The 26,102-nt window shown below is 44.5% G+C and overlaps 1 protein-coding gene across 1 annotated transcript in view; it reads left to right on the plus strand.

The window, feature by feature from the left end:
* Positions 1-26,102, plus strand: part of LOC126481703 (epithelial discoidin domain-containing receptor 1-like) — an 833,514-nt gene that overhangs the window by 537,721 nt on the left and 269,691 nt on the right. The window contains exons 4-5 of the mRNA XM_050105651.1: positions 7,440-7,671; positions 15,625-15,772. Of these exons, the coding sequence (XP_049961608.1) occupies positions 7,440-7,671; positions 15,625-15,772 (380 nt within the window). The remainder of the gene's footprint in view (positions 1-7,439; positions 7,672-15,624; positions 15,773-26,102) is intronic.

Here is a 26,102-nt window from a genome sequence, read left to right on the forward strand (position 1 = left end):
CAACGTTGGCAGATCATTCTGTAGAAACGCGATGTATGTTGCAGCTGTTTGGGCCCCTGCAATGAAGTGAGAACCAATGAGGTGGTCGCCAATGATTCCGCACCATATATTTACAGTCCACGGTCGCTGTCGCTCTACCTGTCTGAGCCAGCGAGGATTGACCACGGACCAGTAATGCATGTTCCGTAGATTCACTGCCCCGTGGTTTGTGAAACCCGCTTCATCGGTAAACAGGTAGGACTGCAACGCATTCTCTGTTAATGCCCATTGACAGAATTGCACTCGATGATTAAAGTCATCACCATGTAATTGTTGATGTAGCGACACATGGATCGGGTGAAAGCCGGCCGAAGTGGCCGTGCGGTTAAAGGCGCTGCAGTCTGGAACCGCAAGACCGCTACGGTCGCAGGTTCGAATCCTGCCTCGGGCATGGATGTTTGTGATGTCTTTAGGTTAGTTAGGTTTAACTAGTTCTAAGTTCTAGGGGACTAATGACCTCAGCAGTTGAGTCCCATAGTGCTCAGAGCCATTTTTGAAACGGGTGAAAGCGGTGACGATGCAGTATGCGCATGACACTACTTTGACTCAGTCCACCAGCTCTCGCAATGTCCCGTGTACTCATGTGTGGGTTCACGGCAACAGCAGCTAACACACCAACTGCACCCGCTTCTCCTGTGACGGGTCTGTTACGGACCCGTTTGCGTGCTACGACCACACCTGTTGCATACAGTTGGCGGTAGATGTTTTGCAATGTGCGGCACGTTGGATGCTCTCTGTCCGGGTACCGATCTGTATACACCCTGCAGGCTTCAGCTGCATTTCGTCGACACTCGCCATAGATGAGTATCATCTCCGCCTTTTCAGAGTTCGAATGCACCATGGTCACAGTTCCTACAACACTACACTATCACAGACGTCTGGTAACACGGTGTACTACAGGTGGTCTGCGTGCGGAGACGAATGCAGAATAACAATAGCAGCAAGCGCTACATGCGGACACTGCGACAGCTAGACCGAACCACAACAGTGCACTACAGCCACACTCGTAAACACGGTCGTCATCGTAAAGATGTCCCTGCAGATGGTGCTCGCCGACCGTGGCCCGTGTTTGTTACAACAGGCAACTGAACGTCGGAGGTTTCAAGCGTCAACTTTAGCTTACAATATCTCCGGATGTAATTAACATTTTACAATGCAACAAACGGCACTGATTACGTATTTGTTTATATGTTCAGATGCGCTAACAAAACTAACGTGGTTCCATTTTAAAAAAACGTAGGTTTGTGTTAAAAAACATACTTCCGTGCATTTTTTAAGGTTTGTATTAACCAATTACATTAGCCCCTCACCTCACGTTCGGTCTGTGGAATCGATTCGTCAGTATTTGATGTCGTTTACGAAATATATCCAGCGGTAACGTTAGGTGACTCTCCCTGTATATATCTGATGGCTCACCTCCAACTGCCCAACGCTACGCGCTGTTCACATCCAACTACCCAACAGTACACTAGCGAACAATCAAACAATGAGTCCAACCAGCACACAGCGCAGTCAGAGATTTTAATACAGAGCGCTACATGGTGTCACCAACATAAAAACCTAAACAGCCTACTTACACCCGGCAGGAATCCGCTCGGCGGATTAGTGTCGAGGTCCGGTGTGCGGCCAGTCTGTGGATGGTTTTTAAGGCGGTTTTCCATCTATTTCGGCGAATGCGGGCTCGTTCTCCTTATTCCGCCTCAGGTACACTGTGTAGGCGATTGCTGCGCAAACACTGTCTCCATGTACGCGGACACTATAATTACTCCACCACGCAAACATCGGGGTTACACTCGTCTGGTGTGAGACGTTCCCGGGGAGGTCAACTGGGTGCCGAAGTGCATAATAATCCTGGGTTTGGTGTGGGGCGGCGGTGGGGTGAGTTGACTGTTGTAGCCTGTTGTGGGGTTGTGAACCACTGAGGGCTGCGGCGGGGACGAAGCCTCTCCGTCGTTTCTAGGTCCCCACTTCCATACAATACAATACAATTCATATTCGGATTCAGAAAAAGATGTGGAGATTCAAACTAAATACAGTGAACACTATATGCTGTCTTGAAAACAGCTGTTAATGACTGAACATGTCTTATAAAAACGCTCTCTAGGCTTTCTTTTTCTTTTTAACGTGGTACCAGCAAGTTAGTTCGGAAGATTTCCGACAGAGACGCCACCTACTGCAGTTGCGTAAAACGGCAGGTAAGGGCGTAGAGAAAGCATTTTGTGTGCTAGAATTTGCCCGTTACTAATCGCTAGTGAGTGTGCAAAGATCTTTTCTAGGTACCTTGCACAAGATACCATCAGTTTGCACTAGCATAATCAAGTACTACAAAAAATTCGAGGAGAGTGGTTATTTGTGCGATGCAAAATGTTCTGGCCTACCGGGCATATCAGAATAGACAGCGAACTGTGTGAAGGTCGGGATGTTTAAGAGACCAACAAGTGCAGAATAGGATATTGCTCAGCCAACGCAGTGGTGAATCTTTCGCAAGTGATTGAGAGTGAAGTCATACAGACTGCAGCTCTTGTGGGCCACAAGCCGTGACACCACGGTCGCGGGACTTGGTGCGTTACCATGTTTTCTTGTGGGGTTACATCAGGATAGCCTTTATGATTTCTAAAACAGAGCCTCGAAGACTTCCGACACCGCATCGCAGCAGCCGTTCTTACTGTCACTCCTGATATGATGGGTCGGGTGTGGGCAGAATTGGACTACTGATTAACTTTCTATAAACATTTATTTATATATGAAACTACTGAATTTTTTTCCAAAAACTTTCTCCTTTAGTAATACGTGATTTAGGAATCGTGTTCAACTGTCGAGAAACACTGGCTGTTTACTGGCCCTGTGTTGCGTATGTGGACAGTGTCGAGAAACAAAATATTAAACTTAGTGAAATACTGAATTTGAAAGAATGGAAACTAAGCTAATTTTATGCCAAAAGTAACTAACCGAGTACTCAGTGAAAGGTACGGGGTGACACACGGGAGACGGACAGTTTTGAACTGCATAGTACTGAGGGCGCGGTGGTGGGAGGTGGTCGTGGTGGGGATAGTTCTGATCCACACAAGTCGCCGTTTCATTTACTCAGTCACTATGGAGCAGTGGAACTTGCAACGTCGAGTGTTTGCCTATGACAGTTTCGTGAAAAGTGGTGAGTCTATTTTATTGCTACGCAGCGATTGTTGCGTGCGCGCTTTAATGTCGGTCGACATGGAGCTGTTCCGAGCCGTAACACAATCCTCAGATGGGTGGAAAAGTTCAGATCAACTGGAAACATACTGGATAAGAAGCATCCTGGCCCGAGACGGAGAGTGACGACACCAGAAAATGTTGAAAGTCCAGGACGGTCAGCTAGACGTCATGCTAGTGAGTTACGAATCAATCGTGAATCGGTTATACGAATTTTGTATAAAGAATTAAAATTCCATCCCTATAAAATGCTCATTGTCCAACACCTTAAGGAAACTGATTTTGCTGTACGAGAAGACTTCGCTTACAGAATGCAAGTGATTTTGGGATCGAATGAAAATGAAACTTTATTGACGAGCGATGAAGCTCATTTTCATTTAAACGGGACCGTGAATAAGCAAAACCTACGTTACTGGGCTCCAGAGTATCCACACCTTATCCACCAGCGTCCTCTACACCCAGAAAAAGTAACAGTGTGCTCTTGGCTCTGTTGGCATTATTGGACCTTACTTTTTCTAACACAACGGGGCCACAGTTACTGTTAATTCGGTTCGTTACATTCGTATGCTTGAAACATTCTTGAAACCAGAACTAAGAAGACGACGAATCCTTTTAAAATGCGTTTGGTTCCAGCAGGATGGGGCAACATCTCACACCGCAAACACTTCAATGACAGTTCTTAGACGCATGTTTCCTGGCCGGATTAGCTCACGTTTTGGCAATGTTCCTTGGCCTCCCAGGTTTCCCGACTTGTCTGTATGTGACTTTTTTCTGTGGGGGTACCTTAAGAACTGTGTCTATAACCACAAACCACGAAATTTGGACGAGTTGAAGAATGCAATCATTCAAGAAATTGCTGCCATCCCTACAGAGATTTTTGTCCGTGTCATGGAGGATTTTGAGAAGAGACTGGAGTCCTGCATTCGAAATGATGAACATCACCTTGACGACATAATTTTTCACAAATAACTTTGTTAACTAAAATTACAAATAATGAGCTTTGATTTTGTGTAAATAAACATGCATTAATTTTAAAGTTGGCTGAGTATTATTTCATTAAAAAACGTCCATTTCCCGTATGTCACCCTGTATTTACTGTGTTCTCAGTGAAAAATACGAGGGTTGGAACTTAAATAGTGGAAACACTGCTGTGGAGACATTATGCAGTGGAATCTACTATTGTCGCCGATAGCACACGTTGTTGACATACCTAGCTAGCCTCCGAGCAAATGGACTGGCCCATCCCACGTCACTGGCGTGCGCACAATCGAGGGAAACACAGTTACTTGTGAACGAGCGGTCTAACGTAACGGTGTCACTATGTTTTCGAAACAGGAACAACGGAGTTGGATCAAGATTGAATGTGCCCTCAACGCACAGTATTACTGTTCGTTTTTGGAGCATCACCTGCGACCATCTTTGCGATAGAAGCGGCGACTCGTTCTGCGCAACCCACCCATCATTTTGTACGACAGTGGGCAGTCGTATACAGCGCAAGCTGTGGCTGCTCTGTTCGGTCGATGGGATTGGGAAGTACTGTACCATCCACCGTACTCCCCAGACTTAAGTCCTTGTGACTTTGATTCCGAAAATGAAGGAACCACTTCGTGGCATTCGCTTCAGAAGTGTTCCAGACATTCGACAGGCAGTAGACGCTCCATTCCCACCATCAAGAGAACAGGCTCTGCTAGCGGTATACTACTCCTTCTACATCGCTGGCAACGGGTTCTACACAAAGCTGGTGAATACTTTGAAGGACAGTAACAAGTGAAAACATGTAAATCTTTTGTATCGGTTGTGAATAAATAGTTGCCACTATTAAGTTCCAACCGTCGTATTTAATTGAAACTCGGTACTGAAGTACATTACGAAAAACCTGCCCAGCCAGCCGCGCGGTCTAACGCGCTGCTACCGAGCGGGAAGGCGTACCGGTTCCCGGCACGAATCCGCCCAGTGGGGTAGTATCGAGGTCCGGTGTGCCAGCCAGCCTGTCGATGGTTTTTAGGCGATTTTTCATCTGCCGCGGCGAACATCTGGGGTTACACTTGTCTGGTATGAGACGTTTCCGGGAGGGGAGGGGGTCCACTGGGTGCTGAACCGCAAAATAACCCTGGGTTAAACCCGGGTTCGGTGTGGGGCGGTGGTGGGGTGGGTGGACTGCTGTAGCCTCTTGTGGGGTTGCGAACCAGTGAGGGCTACGGCGGAACGAAGCCTCTCCGTCGTTTCTAGGTCCCCAGTTCAACACACACAATACACAATACACATACACACGCACACACACACACACACACACACACACACACACACACACACACACGCACACACACACACGCACACATTATGAAAGTTGAGTGACACGAAGTGAAATTTCTGATTTGAAATGTCTACAAAAATAAAATGCTGCACTGCTCACAAGTAACTATTTGACGATACATGTATATACAATGTTAACTTTAAATTAACGTGCTTGCTTAGTACAATACGTGATAACTCTGACTAGAAATTTTTTCCTCGTAAGAATGCAAGGCAAGATCTGCCCTGAAATAAAAGTTACTTACCTCGCGCTCAGCATGTTTCGTGTCTGGTTTGCTGACGTTCTCAGAAGCAAATAGATATCAACATATGTACCAGCAAAACAACAAACAAGCTACTTACTACAGAATTTGTTTTTTCTGCCTGTCAGAAACTATCTGTGGCTTCGTGTGGCGTAGGGTACAATGCAGACACGACACGACACAATATTCAGAATTTATTGAGAACGATGGAAGACGGTTTTACAGCAAAGAAAGTCGTTTCTGAAAAAATAAATTCTGTTTAAATCTTATAATTAAATTTTCTCTAGACATTTGTGTCTCATCTTTATCTACGATAATGATGGAAGCTGAACAAATGAATTAAAATTTGTGACACTGCTGGGATTTCAACCCATGTCTCCTTGTTTACTAGGCAGGAATACTGACAATTACACCCCCGCAGCACTACGGCTAACATTGTTGCACGGACGACCCAAGTCGATTAGCCTCCCTAACAAACTTCTATCTTCAGCTTATTTTCCCCCTAAATCGTCACTATTGCTGGGGCTCTCGGGCATTGGAATAACACCCCAGCGTTGGACGTAATGGGGAATTCACGTAACTCAGGTGGTTGTATAGATCTTATAATTAAATTACTGTAATTTATTAACTATTGTAAATTAAATAATTATAAATTATAATTAAATTGTGTTTATGGTGAAAAAAGGCTGTACAACATAAGGAGATAAAGTACGAAATTGTCTCAGTACAAAAATTACAGACATTCCAACCAACTGCGATATTTGTGACATGATGGAAACAAATAGATCAAATTGACACTGATCATAAATGTTATCAGTTATCTGAGGGACAGAGATTTCCCTCAGTAAATAGTTTTTAAAAGAATTATTCTTGTTTATGCGTTGGCTAGCTTGTAAAATTCCTCCAAAAAATCTTCATCATCAATAGAATCAATAAAATAGTTTACAAACAAGTTTTCATCTCCATAACGAAGTATTTGAGGTATTTTCTATCATATTTACAAATATCAGACCTTCTCCTCTAGAAACTCAAATACTAATTCTCCGGCGCTGCACAACTGTTCGGCGACCAGGCGCACCACAGCCTACATCCAAACGCGTAGCTGAGGATCTTATGCACTACTCGAGCACTGCGCTCATGCATCTCTGTCCCACTACAGTACAAGTTAAATACTTACAATGGCAGAAGACATATGAAAACCTTACAGGTCAACACGCAAAACATTTATAAACATTGTAAAGAAGAGTTTGAGAGTTCGTTTTACGTGTTGTGTTATTTCTATCATTATTCTTGTCCATTTATCTGTATATCCTTTTGAATTTTTTCGTGCACCTTTAAAGTACCCCGTAGATAGACGCGAGGGGACATGGGGGAGTGGTGTGGGTTGGAGTGAGTGCTACTCACGTGACGGTGAGTCACGCTGGAGGACTGGTGGCCACGTGGTGGTCAGGCACGGCATTGGGCGCCGTTGCCGATGCCGGCTGCTCGTCATTACGAGTTCTCGTCACAGCGATCGCTGGGCGAGGAACATCTGGAACCCGCCATTTTTGAAACGTCACAGAAAAAGTACGCAATAAGAACTATCTGGTGGTCGCCGTTAGCGTGCGTGTGTGTATTGTTTGCAAACTGCTGAGACGCTTCCGCTGTTTGCGGCAGGATCCGGCAGGAGAAGAACGGCGGCGCGTGGTGCCCCAAGGCGCAGATCAGCAGCGAGGTGCAGGAGTTCCTCGAGGTGGACCTGGGCCGGCCGCACCTCATCACCGCCACCGAGACGCAGGGCCGCTTCGGCAACGGCCAGGGACAGGAGTACGCCGAGTCCTTCCACCTGCTCTACTGGAGGGACGCGCTGCAGCGCTGGGCCGTCTACCGGGACGCCAGCGGGCGCAAGGTGGGTGCCAGCGAGTCACCACTGTCACCCAGATTCACCTACCTACTAGGAGCGGATAGTACATGCCTGTCCTCAGGTTAACGTCAATGGGTCGTTTTCATAGACTTCCACCGGAAGAAGTCCCTGTATGATGGGAAACAAATCGCAACACCAAAAAATGATTAATGTAATGAAAATTTGAGAATAAATTTGTTTAGGTAAAGTGATTATCTGATTAACATTGCAACATCACAGGTTAATGTAAGTGCGAGATGGTGTTGTTGTTGTTGTTGTTGTTGTTGTGGTCTTCAGTCCTGAGACTGGTTTGATGCAGCTCTCCATGCTACTCTATCCTTTGCAAGCTGCTTCATCTCCCAGTACGTACTGCAGCCTACATCCTTCTGAATCTGCTTAGTGTATTCATCTCTTGGTCTCCCTAAACGATTTTTACCCTCCACGCTGCCCTCCAGTACTAAATTGGTGATCCCTTGAGGCCTCGGAACATGTCCTACCAACCGATCCCTTTTTCTAGTCAAGTTGGCCCACAAACTCCTCTTCTCCCCAATTCTATTCAATACCTCCTCATTAGTTACGTGATCTACCCATCTAATGTTTAGCGTACTTCTGTAGCACCACATTTCGAAAGCTTCTATTCCCTTCCTGTCCAAACTATTTATCGTCCATGTTTCACTTCCATACATGGCTACACTCCATACAAATACTTTCAGAAATGACTTCCTGACACTTAAATCTATACTCGATGTTAACAAATTTCTCTTCTTCAGAAACGCTTTCCTTGCCACTGCCAGTCTACGTTCTATATCCTCTCTACTTCGACCATCATCAGCTATTTTGCTCCCCAAATAGCAGAACTCTTTTACTACTTCAAGTGTCTTATTCCCTCAGCATCACCCGAGTTAACTCGACTACATTCCATTACCCTCGTTTTGCTTTTGTTGATGTTCATCTTATAGCCTCCTTTCAAGACACCATCCATTCCGTTCAACTGCTCTTCCAAGTCCTTTGCTGTCTCTGACAGAATTACAATGTCATCGGTGAACCTCAAAGTTTTTATTTCTTCTCCATGGATTTTAATTCCAACTCCGACTTTTTCTTTTGTTTCCTTTTGTGCTTGCTCAATATACAGATTGAATAACATCGGGGAGAGCCTACAACCCATTCTCACTCCCTTCCCAACCACTGCTTCCCTTTCATATCCCTCGACTCTTACAACGGCCATCTGGTTTCTCTACAAATTGTAAATAGCGTTTCGCTCCCTGTATTTTACCCCTGCCAGCTTCAGAATTTGAGAGAGAGAATTCCAGTCAACATCGTCAAAAGCTTTCTCTAAGTCTGCAAATGCTAGAAACGTAGGTTTACTTTTCCTTAATCATCTTCTAAGATAAGTCGTAGGGTCACTATTGCCTCACGTGTACCCATATTTCTGCGGAATCCAAACTGATCTTCCCCGAGGTCCACCTCTACCAGTTTTTCCAATCGTCTGTAAAGAATTCGAGTTAGTATTTTGCAGCCGGGGCTTATTAAACTGATAGTCCGCTTATTTTCACATGTGAAGCACGAGATAAGCCTTTGTAAATGTAAAACGCAGGTACATCAGTAATCTGTGTAACCCCAGAAATGTTGAATGCAAGCAAGGTGGAGTCCATCCATTGCGCTGTACAGGAGCCGGATGGCTGTTTGAGGGATGGAGCTCCATGCTTGTTGCACTTGGTCGATCGGTACAGGGTCAGTTAAGGCTGTTTGAGGAAGTCGCTGGAGTTGCCGTCCGACGTTGTCAAATATGTGCTCGGTTGGAGACAGATCTGGTGATCGAGCAGCCCAAGGCAAAATATCGACACACTGTAGAGCATGTTGGTTACAGAAACGGTTTGTGGACGAGCGTTATCCTGTTGGAAGAGGCCTCCTCCGATAGGTCGAATCACCAGACTGGTGTACAAATTTGCAGTCAGGGCGTGTGCGATAGCCTCGAGAGTGCTCCTGCTGTCATACGGAATCGCTCTCCAGTCCTTGACTCCAGTGTAGGTCCAGTGTGTCCAGCACGCAGACAGGTTGGTTACAGGCCCCCAACTGGCCTCCTTCTAGCCAACACACTGCCATCACTGGCACCGAGTATGAACCAGCATTCATCAGAAAACACAACGGGCCTCCACCCTGCCCTCCGCTGGGCTCTCCCTTGACACCACTGAAGTAAATGGTGGTGGTCTGGGGTCGACGGAATATACACCACAGAGCGTGTGGTGCGGGGATGTCCTTGAAGTAACCGATTTGTAACTGTTCGTTATGTCACTGTGGTGCCAATTGCTGGTCTGATTTCTGCTGCAGATACAGTACGATGCACCAGACCCATACGCCAAAAACGACTGTCTTCCCTCTCGGTAGTGCAACGTGGCCTTCCGGGGCCCGGTCTTCTTGCGAGTGGGCATTCTCGTGACCACCTCTGCCAGCAGTCATATACATCGGCTATATTTCTGCAAGGGTTTCTGCAGTATCGCAGAAGTAACATCCTGCTTCTTGTACCCTTATTTCAGGGCCTCGCTCAAACTCAGTGAAGTTTTGATAATGGCGTCTTTGTCCCCTTAAAGGCATTCTTGACTAACATCAACTCACTACGTTCAATCTCCAAGGTAACTAACGCTCATGACCGTTAAAGTGCCTATTTAAAGCAAACCTGATTTGCATCCTCATCGTGGCTTCACCAGCCTTACGCTTATGCGACTGGCGCGAAATGTGAATATATATCATCTTTCAGATGTAGAAACACGCCTACCAACTGTTGTTTATGTTGTACGACTCCTTCTTGGTGTTGTGATTTGTTTTTCCGTCAGTGAGCATAAATTTAAGTAAAAATTTTTTTCCTCACTGTTTCCTTTGACTTCAGTGAATCTGTAGTACAGCGTAAAACGATTTCTTAGGTCAACCATTCCAAAAGTATTCTTTCCAATACACTTCTATAACGGGAAGCTTTGGTGACTACTTATGAGTAAAATGGAATTGATTGGCGACTCCATGGAATGTCCTGTGCACCACGACCAGATAATGGGTATACTTGGAAGGAGAGACAGCATTGGTCGTATTTTTTTGTTTTATTAACCGCAAAATCGATTTTCGGTCACTTAGTGACCATCTTTAGTGCTGTAATATACAATTTAAATTGGTACGCACTGGTGTCAACAAGCCTAGAGCTCTAAGCTTGTTGACACCAGTGCCTACCAATTTAAATTGTATATTACAGCACTGACGATGGTCACTAAGTGACCGAAAATCGATTTTGCGGTCAATAAAACAAAAAAATACGACCAATGCTGTCTCTCCTTCCAAGTAAAATGGAATTGTTTTACCATATTCACCATTTCGATTTGATTCCCTTTCATTCATCGTAGTTACAGATAAAATTATTGTGCATAAGGTCCACCAGTTATCTAGATCAAGCATATATGAACTTACAAGAGTTGTCAGTCAATACACATACGAAAAATATGCAGGACTTTTAAAACAAGACATAGAGAACAAGCCAGAGCTCTAAAAAGTAACAACCATCGTAGGATTTTTCTAACCACTAATGGCCCACAGCTGTCCCCCAACTAAAACAAAAACCGATTTAAAAATACAAAAATCCAGCCTTAGCATATATGGTAAACTTACAATAAAAGAGAACCTCCACATGCAGAAGGTATCAGTGGAAGGAAGATTATAAACGACTACACGACACTATGCAAAGGCACACTGTTCAATATATTAAAGGAACTCACACACACACACACACACACACACACACACACACACACACACACACACACACACACACACACACAGAGAGAGAGAGAGAGAGAGAGAGAGAGAGAGAGAGAGAGAGAACAGAGAGAGTAATCAAAATTTGCCCCCCAAACAAACTTTTTCAGTTAATGCTCTGTTGTTGTCTTTTTTCATTTGTGTTCTGTTTTTGGGATAGTGGCAATGGTAGTGCTCTTAAGAACTATTTTCGAAGTTTATAATGACTGTAAAACTTACCTGGAACTGCCTCAACCCCACTTTGTGACCGCGATGCAGCAGCCACGAGTGCTGTACTGGAACTCCAGTACAGCACTCATGGCTGCCGCATCTCAGTCGTGAAGTGTGGCTGAGGCAGTTCCAGATAAGGTTTACAGTCTGACGATAATTTATAGCTTTGTAGTTTTTGCTTGACGATGTCCACTATGGACAAACGGTAGCTACTGTTATTCTGAAGAACGTTGGGTTATCCCAACTGAAACCTAGGTAAATTTCTAGGTAAACGGTGCAACTGAGGCCGTTAATTATTAAAATTAAAAAACTAGTATTTATACAGTTGCTGACAGGGCCGCGAAATGTTGAAGATATTTAGGAGGAAAGTTAATCAGATCCGCCTTCCCCAAGCACTCCACTCGCTGCTCTTCTCCTCGGCGACACTACGAGCAGCAACACGAACCCAAGTCACTGGAGAACAGCGAGATATCACAATGGTGGAGGTTTCTATACTTGGATTGAAATGCACTCATCTTCAAGCTTGCTGGATCCGGTTTACGACGAAGTCGTGCACCCTCGTGACCACAGCCGTTCCATCCAGCAGTCCCGGCGTGTTCTGCCACTGCGCGGACCTGGCTCCTCCTGAGTCTCCAACCGAACTCGCCCACTCACGCGGCCCGGAAAAACAACGACGTCGCCCCAAAGATAGGGCAACGCTTGCGAAACCGAGTGGCACCAGTCAACATCAGAAGATGACAAAGAGCTGCAACCGTGCCAACTAAACGATACCGTCTGGCCTCCAACAGAGGGAGGAAACTTACAAAGAGCTCCAATACGAGCTGCATCACGGCTCAAATGTGACAACACAATAACGAATAACAAATAATATTTATGAAGCGTCTCATAGAAAATGGGACTTAACTTTGGTATAGTTTGTTGCGTGGTACTGATGTCCTAAGCCTAATACATTGAAGCGTAAATACCTTTGCTGACTCTTAAGGCTATATTATTGGCACTATGACTGATTGCAATTACGCAAACATTGCGTTACTGGCCTAGTTTTCAGTAAAGAGCGATTACTAAGTCGCAAGGGAGTCTTTAGACTACAGCACTGTACTGCGCAGACTGCAGTTACTGGACAGAACTATCTGACTGGTGGTACTGAACTGTGTTGGTGTCTGCGACACATCGAACCGCACTTTGCTACCTGTCAGCTGAACGATTTTCATGTCTGCCAGTACGAGGCTGGCAGCTGTACACACTATTGACGCACGAATATGAAGCGCTGCAGGATGTGGCAGAGAAGCAAGAAGAGGTTCGAGTTTGTCAACGCCCTTTGGTGGCTGCTGCACAGAACGGAGAGATTCTACGCCAGTAGTTGCGGCTTTATGGTGGTGCCGGCCTCTCGCAGTATCCTCGGTACACGGCATGGTGTTAACGACAGGCTATGCATGGCTGATAATTTTCCTGTCTGGCTGCTGCCATCTATGAACAACGGCGCGAGATGATACAGAAGGGTTGCAGGGAGTCCATGACTTGTTCTCAGGTGGCAAGCGCGGATGAGAAGTGGTTACGATGTGCTTAATGGAGAACACAGCTGTGCTCCATTGTGGTACACAAAAATGTTCAAATGTGTGTGAAATCTTATGGAACTTAACTGCTAAGGTCATCAGTCCCTAAGCTTGCACACTACTTAACCTAAATTGTCCTAAGGACAAACACACACACCCATGCCCGAGGGAGGATTCGAACCTCCGCCGGGATCAGCTACACAGTCCACGACTACAGCGCCTTAAACCGCTCAGTTAATCCCGCGCGGCCTTGTGGTACACAGACGTGGTCGATGTGCCCTCACATTCGAGTACAGAACAACGCGGGGGCATCTTAATGCCACATAAATCTGGACATCGTACGATGCTATCAGCAGGCCAAATGGAAACCCACAAAGATGCCCTTCGAACCCCCTCAGATGCTAATAACGCTGTCTCACACGAGTGCATCACATCTCCATGTCCTTCACAGTGATCTCTCAGCATATGGTGCTGTTCACGCCCCTTATGTGTCGTACCGGGCCCGGCAAGGACACTAAACACCACAATGGTGGCCATGCTAGTTGTGATAGGTAACTGGAACTCTAATACGAGGGGTATTCCGAAAGTAAGGACCGATCGGTCGCGAAATGTAAACCGCAGTGAAAATCAAAAGTGTATTAGAACAAATAAGCCCTCGGTCACAAATATTAAGTGAAAATTGACCAGGTTTCGAAGCTACTATGAGCGGCGTCTTCAGAATTAAACTAACTGTTCTAAAACATATTAGGTATATAAGACATTAAAGAACTAAAGGGTGTACTGACTGGAAAGAGATGCAGTACTTTCAAGTTACATTCTTAAAAACCTAAGCCGGAAAGGCGACGTCATGAAAAGTTGTAAATAAGATAAGATGGCGAGCCGCTAAGGGCTGCTCGTACCTGAGTGAACATGGATTGCAACAGTTTTTGCAATAGTTATGATTTAGAACAGTTAGTTTAATTCTGAAGACGACGCTCATAGTAGCGTCGAAACCTGGTCAATTTTGACTTAATATTTGTGACCGAGGTCTTATTAGTTCTAATATAATGCTGACACGGTAACTGAAACTTAGCAAAAAATGGTTCAAATGGCTCTGAGCAGTATGGGACTTAACTTCTGAGGTCATCAGTCCCCTAGAACTTAGAACCAATTAAACCTAACTAACCTAAGGACACCACACACATCCATGCCCGAGGCAGGATTCGAATCTGCGACCGTAGCGGTTGCGCGGTTCCAGACTGTAGCGCCTAGAACCGCTCGGCCACTCCGACCGGCGAACCTTAGCAGCTATGTTCAAAAAAATCAAAAGTGTTTTATTTGCAGTAGTTAGCGACACCTTCCAGCAACGTCTCTAAACAGTCGCCACTCCGTCTGAGGCATATTTCGTAGCGTTGTACCAATTTTCAATTACCCTTGTCATAGAAGGCAGCCGCCTGCCCTATTCGCCGATTCTCTACGCTGATCTGCAGTTTGTTGTCTGTGCCAAAACTTTGACTTCACAGCCAGCAGTTCATGTCAGCAGAGATGAAAATCAGAGGGAGCAAAGTCCGGACTGTATGGAGTGCGATCGAACACTGTCCGTATAAAACGCTGCAGGGGCGTCGTCATTGCCCCTGCAGAGTGCGGCCTAGGATTGTCATGAAGAAGGAAATGCATGACAGTTATGTTGTGTGGGCTGCATCAAATCAGGCGAAATCTCCCACGGACACTCAAACTTGGCGGGAGACTCTGTTTTCTAGGCATCTTTACGTGATCACTGTGCGCTCAGAACTGAAAAGACAGACGTGACGCGATCTACTGGCATACTAGAGACACCGTCCAACACAACTTTATCCTTTTGAATGCATTATTGGAGTGAACAGTGGTCAAAGTATTACAAATATTTACTATCAAAAACAGTCTTGATCACAGTTTATTTATTACGGTGACCGGTTTCGACCACTACTGTGGTCATCTGCAGGCCAATGAGTAAGGACCTCCTTCTGCTGGAGAATCACTACAGCAGAAGGAAGTCCTTACTCATTGGTCTGAAGATGACCACAGTAGTGGTCGAAACCGGTAACCGTAGTAAATAAATTGTGATCAAGACTGTTTTTGATAGTAAACATCTTTATCCGATTTTCACTGTGGTTCCCATTTCGCGAACGATCGGACCTTACTTTCGGAATACGCCTCGTAATTGACATACTCGACTGTAGTGTGTTCGTGCTCGAAGCTAGATTGGTATCCGACCATGTCATTGTGAGTGCTTTATTGTTTTGGCCAGGCAGTGAATTATCACCTTTCCCTAGATCCACCAGTGTCAGCAGATACAATATTTCGCGGCAACGTCAGCCTCGACTGGCTTGCTTCTCCTGCTACGAGTTCCGCAGCTCCAACCGTCCCTCGTCTGCCCCTACAGGTGCTGAGGGGCAACAGCAACACCTACCTGGCGGTGCGGCAGCAGCTGGAGCTGCCGTTCGTGGCGAGCCGCGTGCGCTTCATGCCCTACTCGCAGCACACCAGGACCGTCTGCATGCGGGTCGAGCTCTACGGCTGTCCCTGGACGCGTGAGTACACACTCATCTCATCTGCTCCTGGTTCCCCTGCAGTGCACACGAATAAGCTGAAACCGGAGACCCTATGCTTTCCGTAGTGATAATGTAGCCGCACTGTTCATTCATTACGACAATGCATTATTCAAGGAGAAGACCAGCGCCGCCGACAATATTTCCTCCGGAGTTGTGTTCTTAAGCTTTCCAAGCGAATCAGCTGTTTGTGCTGCTCTCGGGCGTCCATTCGGTGCAGTCGTGTACGAAACACGATACTTCGACAGAGTACGTTGGTTCGGCGATACCAGTGAACAACGGCCTCCTTTCGCTCTCAGTAAAGCGTGGGCCCCAGCGCTCAGTCAACTGAAGCTACATCGTTGGCCGAGGGTGGTTCCCGCATCCGACGATGGCGGCAGAAGCGCTCAGGTACCAGAGTTAGCGCCCACCACTTGGCGGTCGTGTACCCCCGCTGCCCCAGCCGACGCCCCGTGAGACCGGCTAGCGAGAGAAGTGGTAGGCTGCGATGATATTGTAAGGAAGACGCGATGTAGCTGAGAAGCTAGTTCTACATGTCACATCTGAAGATGACGCAAGATGCGCTGTCGAAATATCGTGTTTCGTAAACGACTACATCCGGCTGTACTCGAGAGCGATACAAACAGCATTTCGGAGGATGTTCAGGCATATTACCTGAATCTTTTTGTGCAGTGTATCCTTGGTCTACGCTGACTGGTTACAGAGTAACTGCATTTAGTCTGATTTCTAACTTCCGTTTAGCTTCGTACCTGCACAGTAGTGCAAATTTAGAAGATATGCGCCTTGTGTTGTTTGAAGTTGTTCCATTCAGTGACGGTACTTGCTGTTGACAACCGTGAGGCCAATCTTCTCTCCGTTCTCAAGCGTACATTCAGCACTGCTCGGTTCCGTCTCAGGTTTGCTTTTTTGATAGTATTAGTCGTACGTTAACAGTTATTCACACTGCGTGCCTACGGAGTATCGCCTCAGTTGTGTGACTGGATTCGTGACTTCCTGTCAGAAAGGTCATAGTTCGTAGTAATAGACACAAAGTCATCAATTAAAACAGAGGTAATATCCGACGTTCCCCAAGGAAGTGTTACAGGCCCTCTATTGTTCCTGATCTACGTGAACGACATAGGAGACAATGTGAGTAGCCGTCTCAGATTGTTTGCAGATGATACTGTCCTTTACAGTATTGTAAAGTCATCAGATGACCAAAACGACTTTCAAAATCATTTAGATATCTGTATGGTGCGAAAAGTGGCAGTTGACGCTGGATAAAGAAAAGTGTGAGGTTATTCACATGAGTGCTAAAAGAAATCAGCTAAATTTCGATTACGTGTTAAGTCACACAAATCTGAGGGCTGTAAATTCAACTAAATACTTAGGGATTACAATTACAAATAACCTAAATTGGAACGATCACATAGATAATATTGTGGGTAGAGGAAACCAAAGACTGCGATTCATTGGCAGAACACTTAGAAGGTGCAACAGGTCTACCAAAGAGACTGCTTACACCACGCTTGTCCGCCCTATTGTGGAGTATTGCTGCGCGGTGTGGGATCCGCATCAGGTGGGACTGACGGATGACATTGAAAAAGTACAGCGAAGGGCAGCTCGTTTTGTATTATCGCGAAATAGGGGAGATAGTGCCTTACACATGATACGTGAATTGGAGTGACAATCATTAAAACAAAGGTGTATTTCGTTGCGACGGGATCTTCTCATGAAATTTCAATCACCAGTTTTCTACTCCGATTGCGAAAACATTCTGTTGGCACCCACCTACATGGGGAGAAATGATCATCACGATAAAATAAGAGAAATCAGGGCTCGCACAGAAAAATTTAAGTGCTCGTTTTTCCCGCGTGCCCTTCGAGAGTGGAAAGGTAGTGAGACAGCATGAAGGTGGTTCATTGATCCCTCTGCCAGGCACTTTATTGTGAATAGCAGAGTAATCACGTAGATGTAGATGTAGTACTAATATGTATACTGCTGGAGGGTTGGCGAATTTGCACCTCGTTTGGCAGGTTCTGTGAATTCAGCAGAAGAGTGAGACAACTGGACTGTGCTGAAGTTCACCCCCCCCCCCACCCCCCCCCCCCCCCAAAAAGGCTACTCACATCGTAGCACTTTGTTTCGTTCGAGAGTTATTGCACTATTTGTGTGTATCACCTCGTTTACTTTTACAGGGTTTTTAATTTATTCGCTTGTATTTTCGCAGAAACCAAGGTAACTGGAGTAACAACCTGAATAAATTGTAACTATTATTTATTCTGTAACGAGGCTCCGCAGATGAGGAGCCCGTTATATCAAAATACTCAGGCAGTATCCATCAGCATCGCGTGACATTTTGTCCGTGACTCCACTGAATGTGATGATGTAACGAAGTATGTGGACCCCCAATATGCAGATTTCTGCATTGCTTTGTTCTAGATGTTGGTCGTTGCTGTGGAAAGTCACATCGGTAACACAGCTAGCTTAACGGGATCTCATTAAAATCAACGTTTTTTTTCTCTTTTTTTACTGCAAAAGTCCGTAGAACACTAAATGGGGGGAAATTATTACATTGCTATTAAACTATCGTTAAGTATTTCTACTCAGGTTACGCATTAGTTAATTACAATTATTAGATCTCCAATAGTATGTTACATACCAACTTACTTACAAAATTTCCTGTTTAACACCATACTGCAATAGTAAATTTTACGAGGCTTTACTGATCTACGGTTGATATTCGACTCAGCACCTGTTCGTTCTTTTACCTAAAGAAGTCGGGCCTAATTTGATCAGTAGGGCTCTGTTCAGATCGACTGAAGGAAAACTGTTTTTAAATGAGATCGCCGGCCGAAGTGGCCGTGCGGTTAAAGGCGCTGCAGTCTGGAGCCGCAAGACCGCTACGGTCGCAGGTTCGAATCCTGCCTCGGGCATGGATGTTTGTGATGTCCTTAGGTTAGTTAGGTTTAACTAGTTCTAAGTTCTAGGGGACTAATGACCTCAGCAGTTGAGTCCCATAGTGCTCAGAGCCATTTGAACCATTTTTTAAATGAGATCGAATAACATTACTTCCAAGTCTTAAAACAGCAATTTTCTGCTCGTAAAAAAAAAAAAGACGAAATGCAGTCTTTCTCGGTAGCTTTGCTTGTTAGTTTGTCTGCATCAGATTTTTTAAGCGAGCGTGGTGAAACTCTTCTCCCCCTTCTTTTACTTAACGTTAATCCCTAGTACCCGAGAATTGGCAAATTTATTATAGTATTTAAATTTTCCGCCAGATGTCATTCCTGTCGGCGCAGTTACCTGAGGGAGCAAAGTAGTGTGCTTCTCCAGTCTGTGAGCTGTGTACACTTTGTTCTGTCTGTAGTTACGTGGCAGTTTTTCCAAAACTATGCCGCAACGTGTTTATTAATTCAATGTGAAAATCCGCGTAGTAAATTAAATCAAGACTCTGACGTTGCATGAAATCTCAAACCAATACTAACAAATGCCAGTCATTAAAATTCTGATTATCTCTGTCCCTTTTCCTTTTGGTACGGTGGTAGATTCTTGTAGTGTGCTGGAGCTTGGGGCTTTACCTGGTTAGCAAAAGGCGAGAGTCGTGAGAGGTACTGCACGGGTTGCAAAAAACGTTTTCCGCTGAAAGTGGAAGAGTGCTGCGCTGGCCGCTATGGGGGTGACAGGTGAAGGCACCCAGCTTGTTACAAAGTTTCATTGTGCGTGCCGGGCAAAGAATGCCTTTTAGCAAGAATAAGATCTGAAGAACGGGAAAAAAATGACAATGCTAGTGTGGAATCGAGTTGTTAGTCGCGAAGGAGGCCAGCAGAAACTTTTGTTCAAAATTTGGTAATAGAAAATTTTGTGGGGAAGGCTAAACAAGGACTGAGTTTTATTGGCAGGACACTTAGAAAATGTAAGAGATCTACTAAGGAGACTGCCTACACTGCGGTTGTCCACCCTTTTTTAGAATACTGCTGCGCGGTGTCGGATCCTTACCAGGACTGACGGAGTACATCCGAAAAGTTCAAAGAAGGGCAGCACGTTTTCTATTATCGCGAAATATTGGAGAGAGTGTCACCGAAATGATACAGGATTTGGGCTGGACATCATTAAAAGAAGGCGTTTTTAGTTGCGGCAGAATCTTCTCACGAAATTCCAATCACCAACTTTCTCCTCCGAATGTGTTGACACCGACCTACACAGGGAGAAACGATCACCACGATAAAATTCGAGAAATCAGAGCTCGTAAGGAAAGATACAGGTGATCGTTCTTTCCGCTTGCTGTACGACATTGGAATAATAGAGAATTGTGAAGGTGGTTCGATGAACCCTCTGCCAGGCACTTAAATGTGATTTGCAGAGTATCTATGTAGATGTAGTCGTTGAGATCGCTGATCGGCTCATAGCAATTGTTTTGGTAGCAGGGAAAACTTCTCGCATATGTACGCCATCTCATTCGCCATAAATAGAAAACTTTCACATAGTAGGAGAGACTTTCTGCCTTTTAACCAACTTCAAGGTACAAAAATACGTCACTGGTTAATCATGGCAGAATGCATAAGAGTGGGGAAGTCGTTAGCATATTTATTGAATTATCGTTGGTCGGAACTGTGCACTTGCTCCATGGGCTCCACAGTGAACACCAGAGGTGCAGTGCGAGATGTCGCCCTCTTACAGCAGAACGCAGGTGCCAGGGCTGAGCCCAGAATTCTCAGCCACTACTCATCACTCCACCCGTCATCTACTCTCGTGCATCACTCGAATAATGGTAAACATGAGACGTATTTGAATTCATTGAGACGAGGGCATCGTGAAGTCACTTAAGTGGAGACGGAAGGCAATTTTTATCCCTATTCCGCCGGTGCTATCTCACCCTTTGAATAGCTACACTTTTCAAAAGAACTGCAGGTACTAAAACAGTCTAGAATGAAATTTTCACTCTACAGCGGAGTGTGCGCTGATACGAAACTTCCTGGCAGATTAAAACGGTGTGCCGGACCGAGACTCGAACTCGGGACCTTTGCCTTTCGCGGCCAAGTGCTCTACCAACTGAGCTACCAAAGCAAGACTCACGCCCCGTCCTCACAGCTTTAATTCCGCCAGTACCTCGTCTCCTACCTTCCAAACTTCACAGAAGCTCTCCTGCGAACCTTGCAGAACTGGCACTCCTGGAAGTTTCTTACTAAAACAGTGATATTTTTACTGAATGTACATAACATACATGTCTGCATTTACAAGAGAAATGAACAAAGTACATCTTATGTATTTGAAGAAAATTATTATTTTTATTCTTTCATTAATAAAATTTCACTTTTTTAACACGTTAATTATTATAAAACAATCTCTGTTGCATTGGTGGTTCTCAATTTACTTGTAATAACTTATTACCAGCCACAGTACAAATTGACCAAATTTCATATTTCTAACCACATTAGTTTAGAAAATAATGGTACCTGACAGTCAAAAAATGTAGTTCTGAGAAAACTCAATTTAAAGTTCAGTATTGATGGTAATTACTTACCACTAATATTTTCCGCATCATACCGAGCATCATCCGAATATACTGATCTTCTTTTTTTCTTTTCGTCCCTCTTTTTTATGTCTAGCTTCTTCTGTGCATTTTAAATTATAAATTTCTCTTTGCGGAGTCTCTATTTCTCCATTTACGCCAAGAATGTTGCGTTATTTCCGGTATATTTCATGCCCAATACTTCCAAAGCATCCAGTTTTCTTGTTACACCGTCACTGAACTATAAAGTAACATCATGAATACCAGATTTAACGGTTGTAATTCGAACAAATATTGTTTTCCGTAACCAGGTCCAAATGACAGAATTCACAGATTCATTTAAATTTCGCGTTTACTCATGAAGACATTTCCTCAACAAAGTATCTTCACAAAAATCATGAGTATTGATTTAACTTCATTCATTACCGCTGCAGGTAAAGTATGTTTCTGGTCATATACTGCATTTGTTCTCTAGTTGCATTCCGGCAAAGACAGTGCTGAGGAATACCATTTGTGGAAAGCTTCTGGAGAAAGATAGCACATACAGGTTTTTCCATGTTTTCTAATTTTCCAACATTTCTTGTTATGGCCAAGCCATAATTTTCTCAGGTATCCTTTACCACCCATATTCTTCCCATCTTCCAGTACTATCGTTGACTTTACTTTTAGTAACCTTATCAACTTGGATCCCATTCTCTTCGGGACATTCCGAACGCATCCTAATCTAGAAATTGTGACATTAGGACAATATATTTTTTTCTGAACATAGCCAGTAATATAATCCTTGCTATCACCGTCCCCTGAATAGTGCGTGTATCTGACATATCTGTTTGCTTCTGAACGGTGAAAAATCCTGAGAACTCTTGCTACTTCCATCCCACCACCTGGACCAGGATAATTCGTCTGACAGTTATGTTCATCCTCTTTCTCAGTTTCACTACCACAAGTTTTACGGTACTTGCTTAAAATCTCTATATCAACTACCTTGCCTGTATCAAAAGATGTAGCTGTCACGACGTCATTTAGTGAAGTGCGGCCACGTTTCTGACAGCTGCCATCAAAACATGCTCAAATATCGTCACTTTCGTTGTCATCACTTTCCTTGATCGCTTCTTCAGCTGCTTCCTTCATTGAGATGTTACAAAAAAATGGTTCAAATGGCTCTGAGCAGTATGGGACTTAACATCGATGGTCATCAGTCCCCTAGAACTTAGAACTACTTAAACCTAACTAACCTAAGGACATCACACACATCCATGCCCGTGGCAGGATTCGAACCTGCGACCGTAGCAGTCGCGCGGTTCCGGCCTGAAGCGCCTAGAACCGCACGACCACCGCGGCCGGCTGAGATGTTACAATTTTCAGCAACAGCTCTTCCAATAATTTTATTGTAAGTCATAAATTTTCAGGTGGATTTGGAATGTCAATTAATTCACAGAAGAATTTGGCTAAAATGGCTCTGGGTACTATGCGACTTAACTTCTGAGGTCATCAGTCGCCTAGAACTTAGAACTAATTAAACCTAACTAACCTAAGGACATCACACACACCCATGCCCGAGGCAGGATTCGAACCTGCGTCCGTAGCTGTCCCGCGGTTCCGGACGGAGCGCCTAGAACCGCTAGACCACCGCGGCCGGCACAGAAGAATTTGCCTGCCTCCATTCCTTTACCAGTAGATTTGAGACCATAAACTAGCCTTATGTTATTCACATACAGATTATGATTTCCTATTTCTAATATTGTTGTAGCATTTGCACCTCATTAGGTACTATTCAAAGCCAGGTTTGATACAATCTCTTTGCGAAGACACTGATTCTCTCCCAAGGATACGTCACGACCACATATTCTCCACACATTATTTTTGGAAATGAAATCACAGAGTATGCTGAGATTCACCACAATATTTCTAAACGAGTGTTCATCTCCACAAGCTGACGGGGAGGGGTGACGGGGGAGGAGGGGGGGGGGGGGGGGACTCCATTAAGACACTGCAGTCTCTCTCTTGAGGGGCTGATTATTTTTTTTATTTCCTCTGAATTTTAATTTAGGCGAGAATTTCTTTACTCACGGCATTTTTATGAAAACGTGCTAAACCAGAGAAAATATAAATCAACACTTACTTCACTCGCAACAGACTTCACTAAGTACAACCAATAGCGCTCGAAAACAATAATAAACACGATCGGAACGATGAGTATCGATAGTAGATACGGGGAAGGGAACCTTTACACGATAAAACGATAGAAGCAGGAAATAACGAACAAGGAATGAGAAAAACCTGTGCATTATCTCTGTATAGTGCATAAAAGGAGGCATGGCATTTAAATGCCAGATTGCACAGAGCGTCAGGGAAACCATCATAGCTCACGAAAAAAATGTCGTACTTATATGGAACCAAAAATTTAGCGCAGGAGATAGCGAGCGTTTCAAATAAGCACAAATCTAAAAATCGATTTTTCGAGCCCATTTGCCTTCTGTCCCTCTTTAATGTGCATCAAAGTTTCGTTTTCCTGATCTAACTCTCTCAGCCGGCTAGCTGCACCGACGACGTGATTAGGCGAGAGTACGGGTGTTTGTTCATTCTTATCCGAATCCTTCCTTTAGCTCATTAACTCACTGAGCAATCATTGGTCGTATTCGCGAACACAGTTTTTATATACAAGTTGTTATCACTTATCCACCCACCCCTGTCAAGACTATCAAGCATGGTCGTATTCGCCAACACAGTTTTTATGTACAAGTTGTTATCACTTATCCACCCACCCCTGTCAAGTCTATCAAGCATGTTTTCAATCCCTCGTTCCCGCGATGATTCTTGACTCAGTGCATAAACTATTTTTCACGTCTTTTAGCAATAAATCGGATTGTTAGAGTGATCCTTAGTTTATTTCGTAGTAGATGGATCCTATATGAGGTGCGGTAATTTGGTTAGACAAGCCGTTTTCTGTTGCGCAACTTTGTTTACATTTCATTTGCATGTCCTTAAGGGGGCGCCGTGTATCTCCGCGGGTCACTGTGGATAGACCCTGTAGCATCAGATAGACATGCTGAATGCTCGACCGGCACCTCACAGTGTGGTTGTTTTTACTGTTTGTGCATCGTGTTTTCTGAGGCGAGAAAAGGGGGAGAGTCCAGTATTTGCCTGACTAGCGTGGAAAACTGCCTAAAGATCACACCCATGTCCCCTGTCCACCAGCCACGGTCGTCAATCTGCCGTGTGGACCTGATCCGTATTTGGGTCAGGTCGTGAGGAAACTCTAGATATATGAATACATTTCTTTTTCGTAGGAACGATATTCATGAATTGTAATTCTCTCCGAAACATTTTCTCCTCAGCAGGAGTTACCCCTTACTATTCTGTGTAGAGGAGCAAGATACTTTTTTAAGATCATTCCCGCTTCCAGAACAAAAATTCGCAGCTAGTAAATCAGAGATAAATATGGTTCGGTAACGATACACTCGACATCACGTGAAATCTGTTAGAAATATTCGCGTTTAGTATATTTTTCACTTCGATGAAATTCCAATAATATCAGTTTCAGGAATGTGGATAATTTAATACTTTTCAAATAAAAAAATATTGAATTTCCTAATACTCTTTTGCCCCTAAATTTTCTCCAGCCGTACTTAAAAGTCTATATTCTTACATCGATTGCCTATTCTCTGGTTGTGTGCAATACGTAAGACATCACAATTAACAGACCGCAGCCGCCACAACCGGATCTCGAGACGCAGTAAAGTTTTACACTGCATTAATTACAGAGTTGAACTGCAATGCTTTTACACTTCATTTACTCTCGTTATCATGATAACGCACAAGAGGTCTCTGGACAACGCAGATCGCACCCTTCTGCCGTCTCTGGGCGTCGGCTAAAACATCGCAACGATCGGCGCAGCTAAGTCCGAATCCATTAGGGAAATGCGATGACGCGTAGTCACGACGTCGTACATCCCACATCTAAGAGAACAGGCACAAAGTTGTGTAAATGTAACTACAGTGAAATATAAATCTGTAAATCCTTACCTCACCTACACTGAGATAGTAAAGACATGATCTCACCGTCATTATTCTCTCTGTGTAAGGTATAACTTCATTCACCGTGCGAGGTGGGGGAGTGCTTAGCACACTGTATTCGCATTCGGGATGACTGCAGTTCGAAACCTTGTCTTGCCATTGCGGGCATTCTAATAAAAAAGTGTGAGGTGGTGGCCCTCAACTACGCACCCTCAGAGTTGCAGTATTAAAAGTTTTGGCTGGTTTCGTTGTCTAGGGGCTGGGATACGTAGCTGCCGCATTACAGGCCCAATACTGCTGCGTCTACAGTATACAGTATGAATATACACATGAATCGAATGGTCGAAGGTTCCTATCACTCGGCAATTGAGAATTTTCAGTGTTATATAGAAATTTATAAATGAAAGATTGGAGTTAAATAAATTCTGCAGGTACTATTCTAACGATTTTAAATGATGGGTATGATATCAGAAGTACCTGTAAAAATGCCCTTTATTACTGTAAAACACTTATTGGTGTCGATGGTCTAGGAATTAAATAAAATATAAATAGAATCACAGGGAAACAATAGATTCCAACTTAACATAATTAGTTATGAACAACAACATAGCTCGCGTGATATTCACTTCTAAACGCGTACTACGTCTTCACTGTAGGAGCCACGTAAATCTCACAAGTGCACAAGTCGGCACTACGAAACATTTATATGTCCCGCGACCACACGAAAACTGTTCCACTCTCCAAGTCTTTCCCGCGACTGCCCGTTGCTGCCTCCCGTCCAACACCCCCCTGTCCAGCACTTCCATC

Source organism: Schistocerca serialis, chromosome 5 (genome assembly GCF_023864345.2).
Source record: "Schistocerca serialis cubense isolate TAMUIC-IGC-003099 chromosome 5, iqSchSeri2.2, whole genome shotgun sequence".
In the NCBI taxonomy this organism is placed as follows: domain Eukaryota; kingdom Metazoa; phylum Arthropoda; class Insecta; order Orthoptera; family Acrididae; genus Schistocerca; species Schistocerca serialis.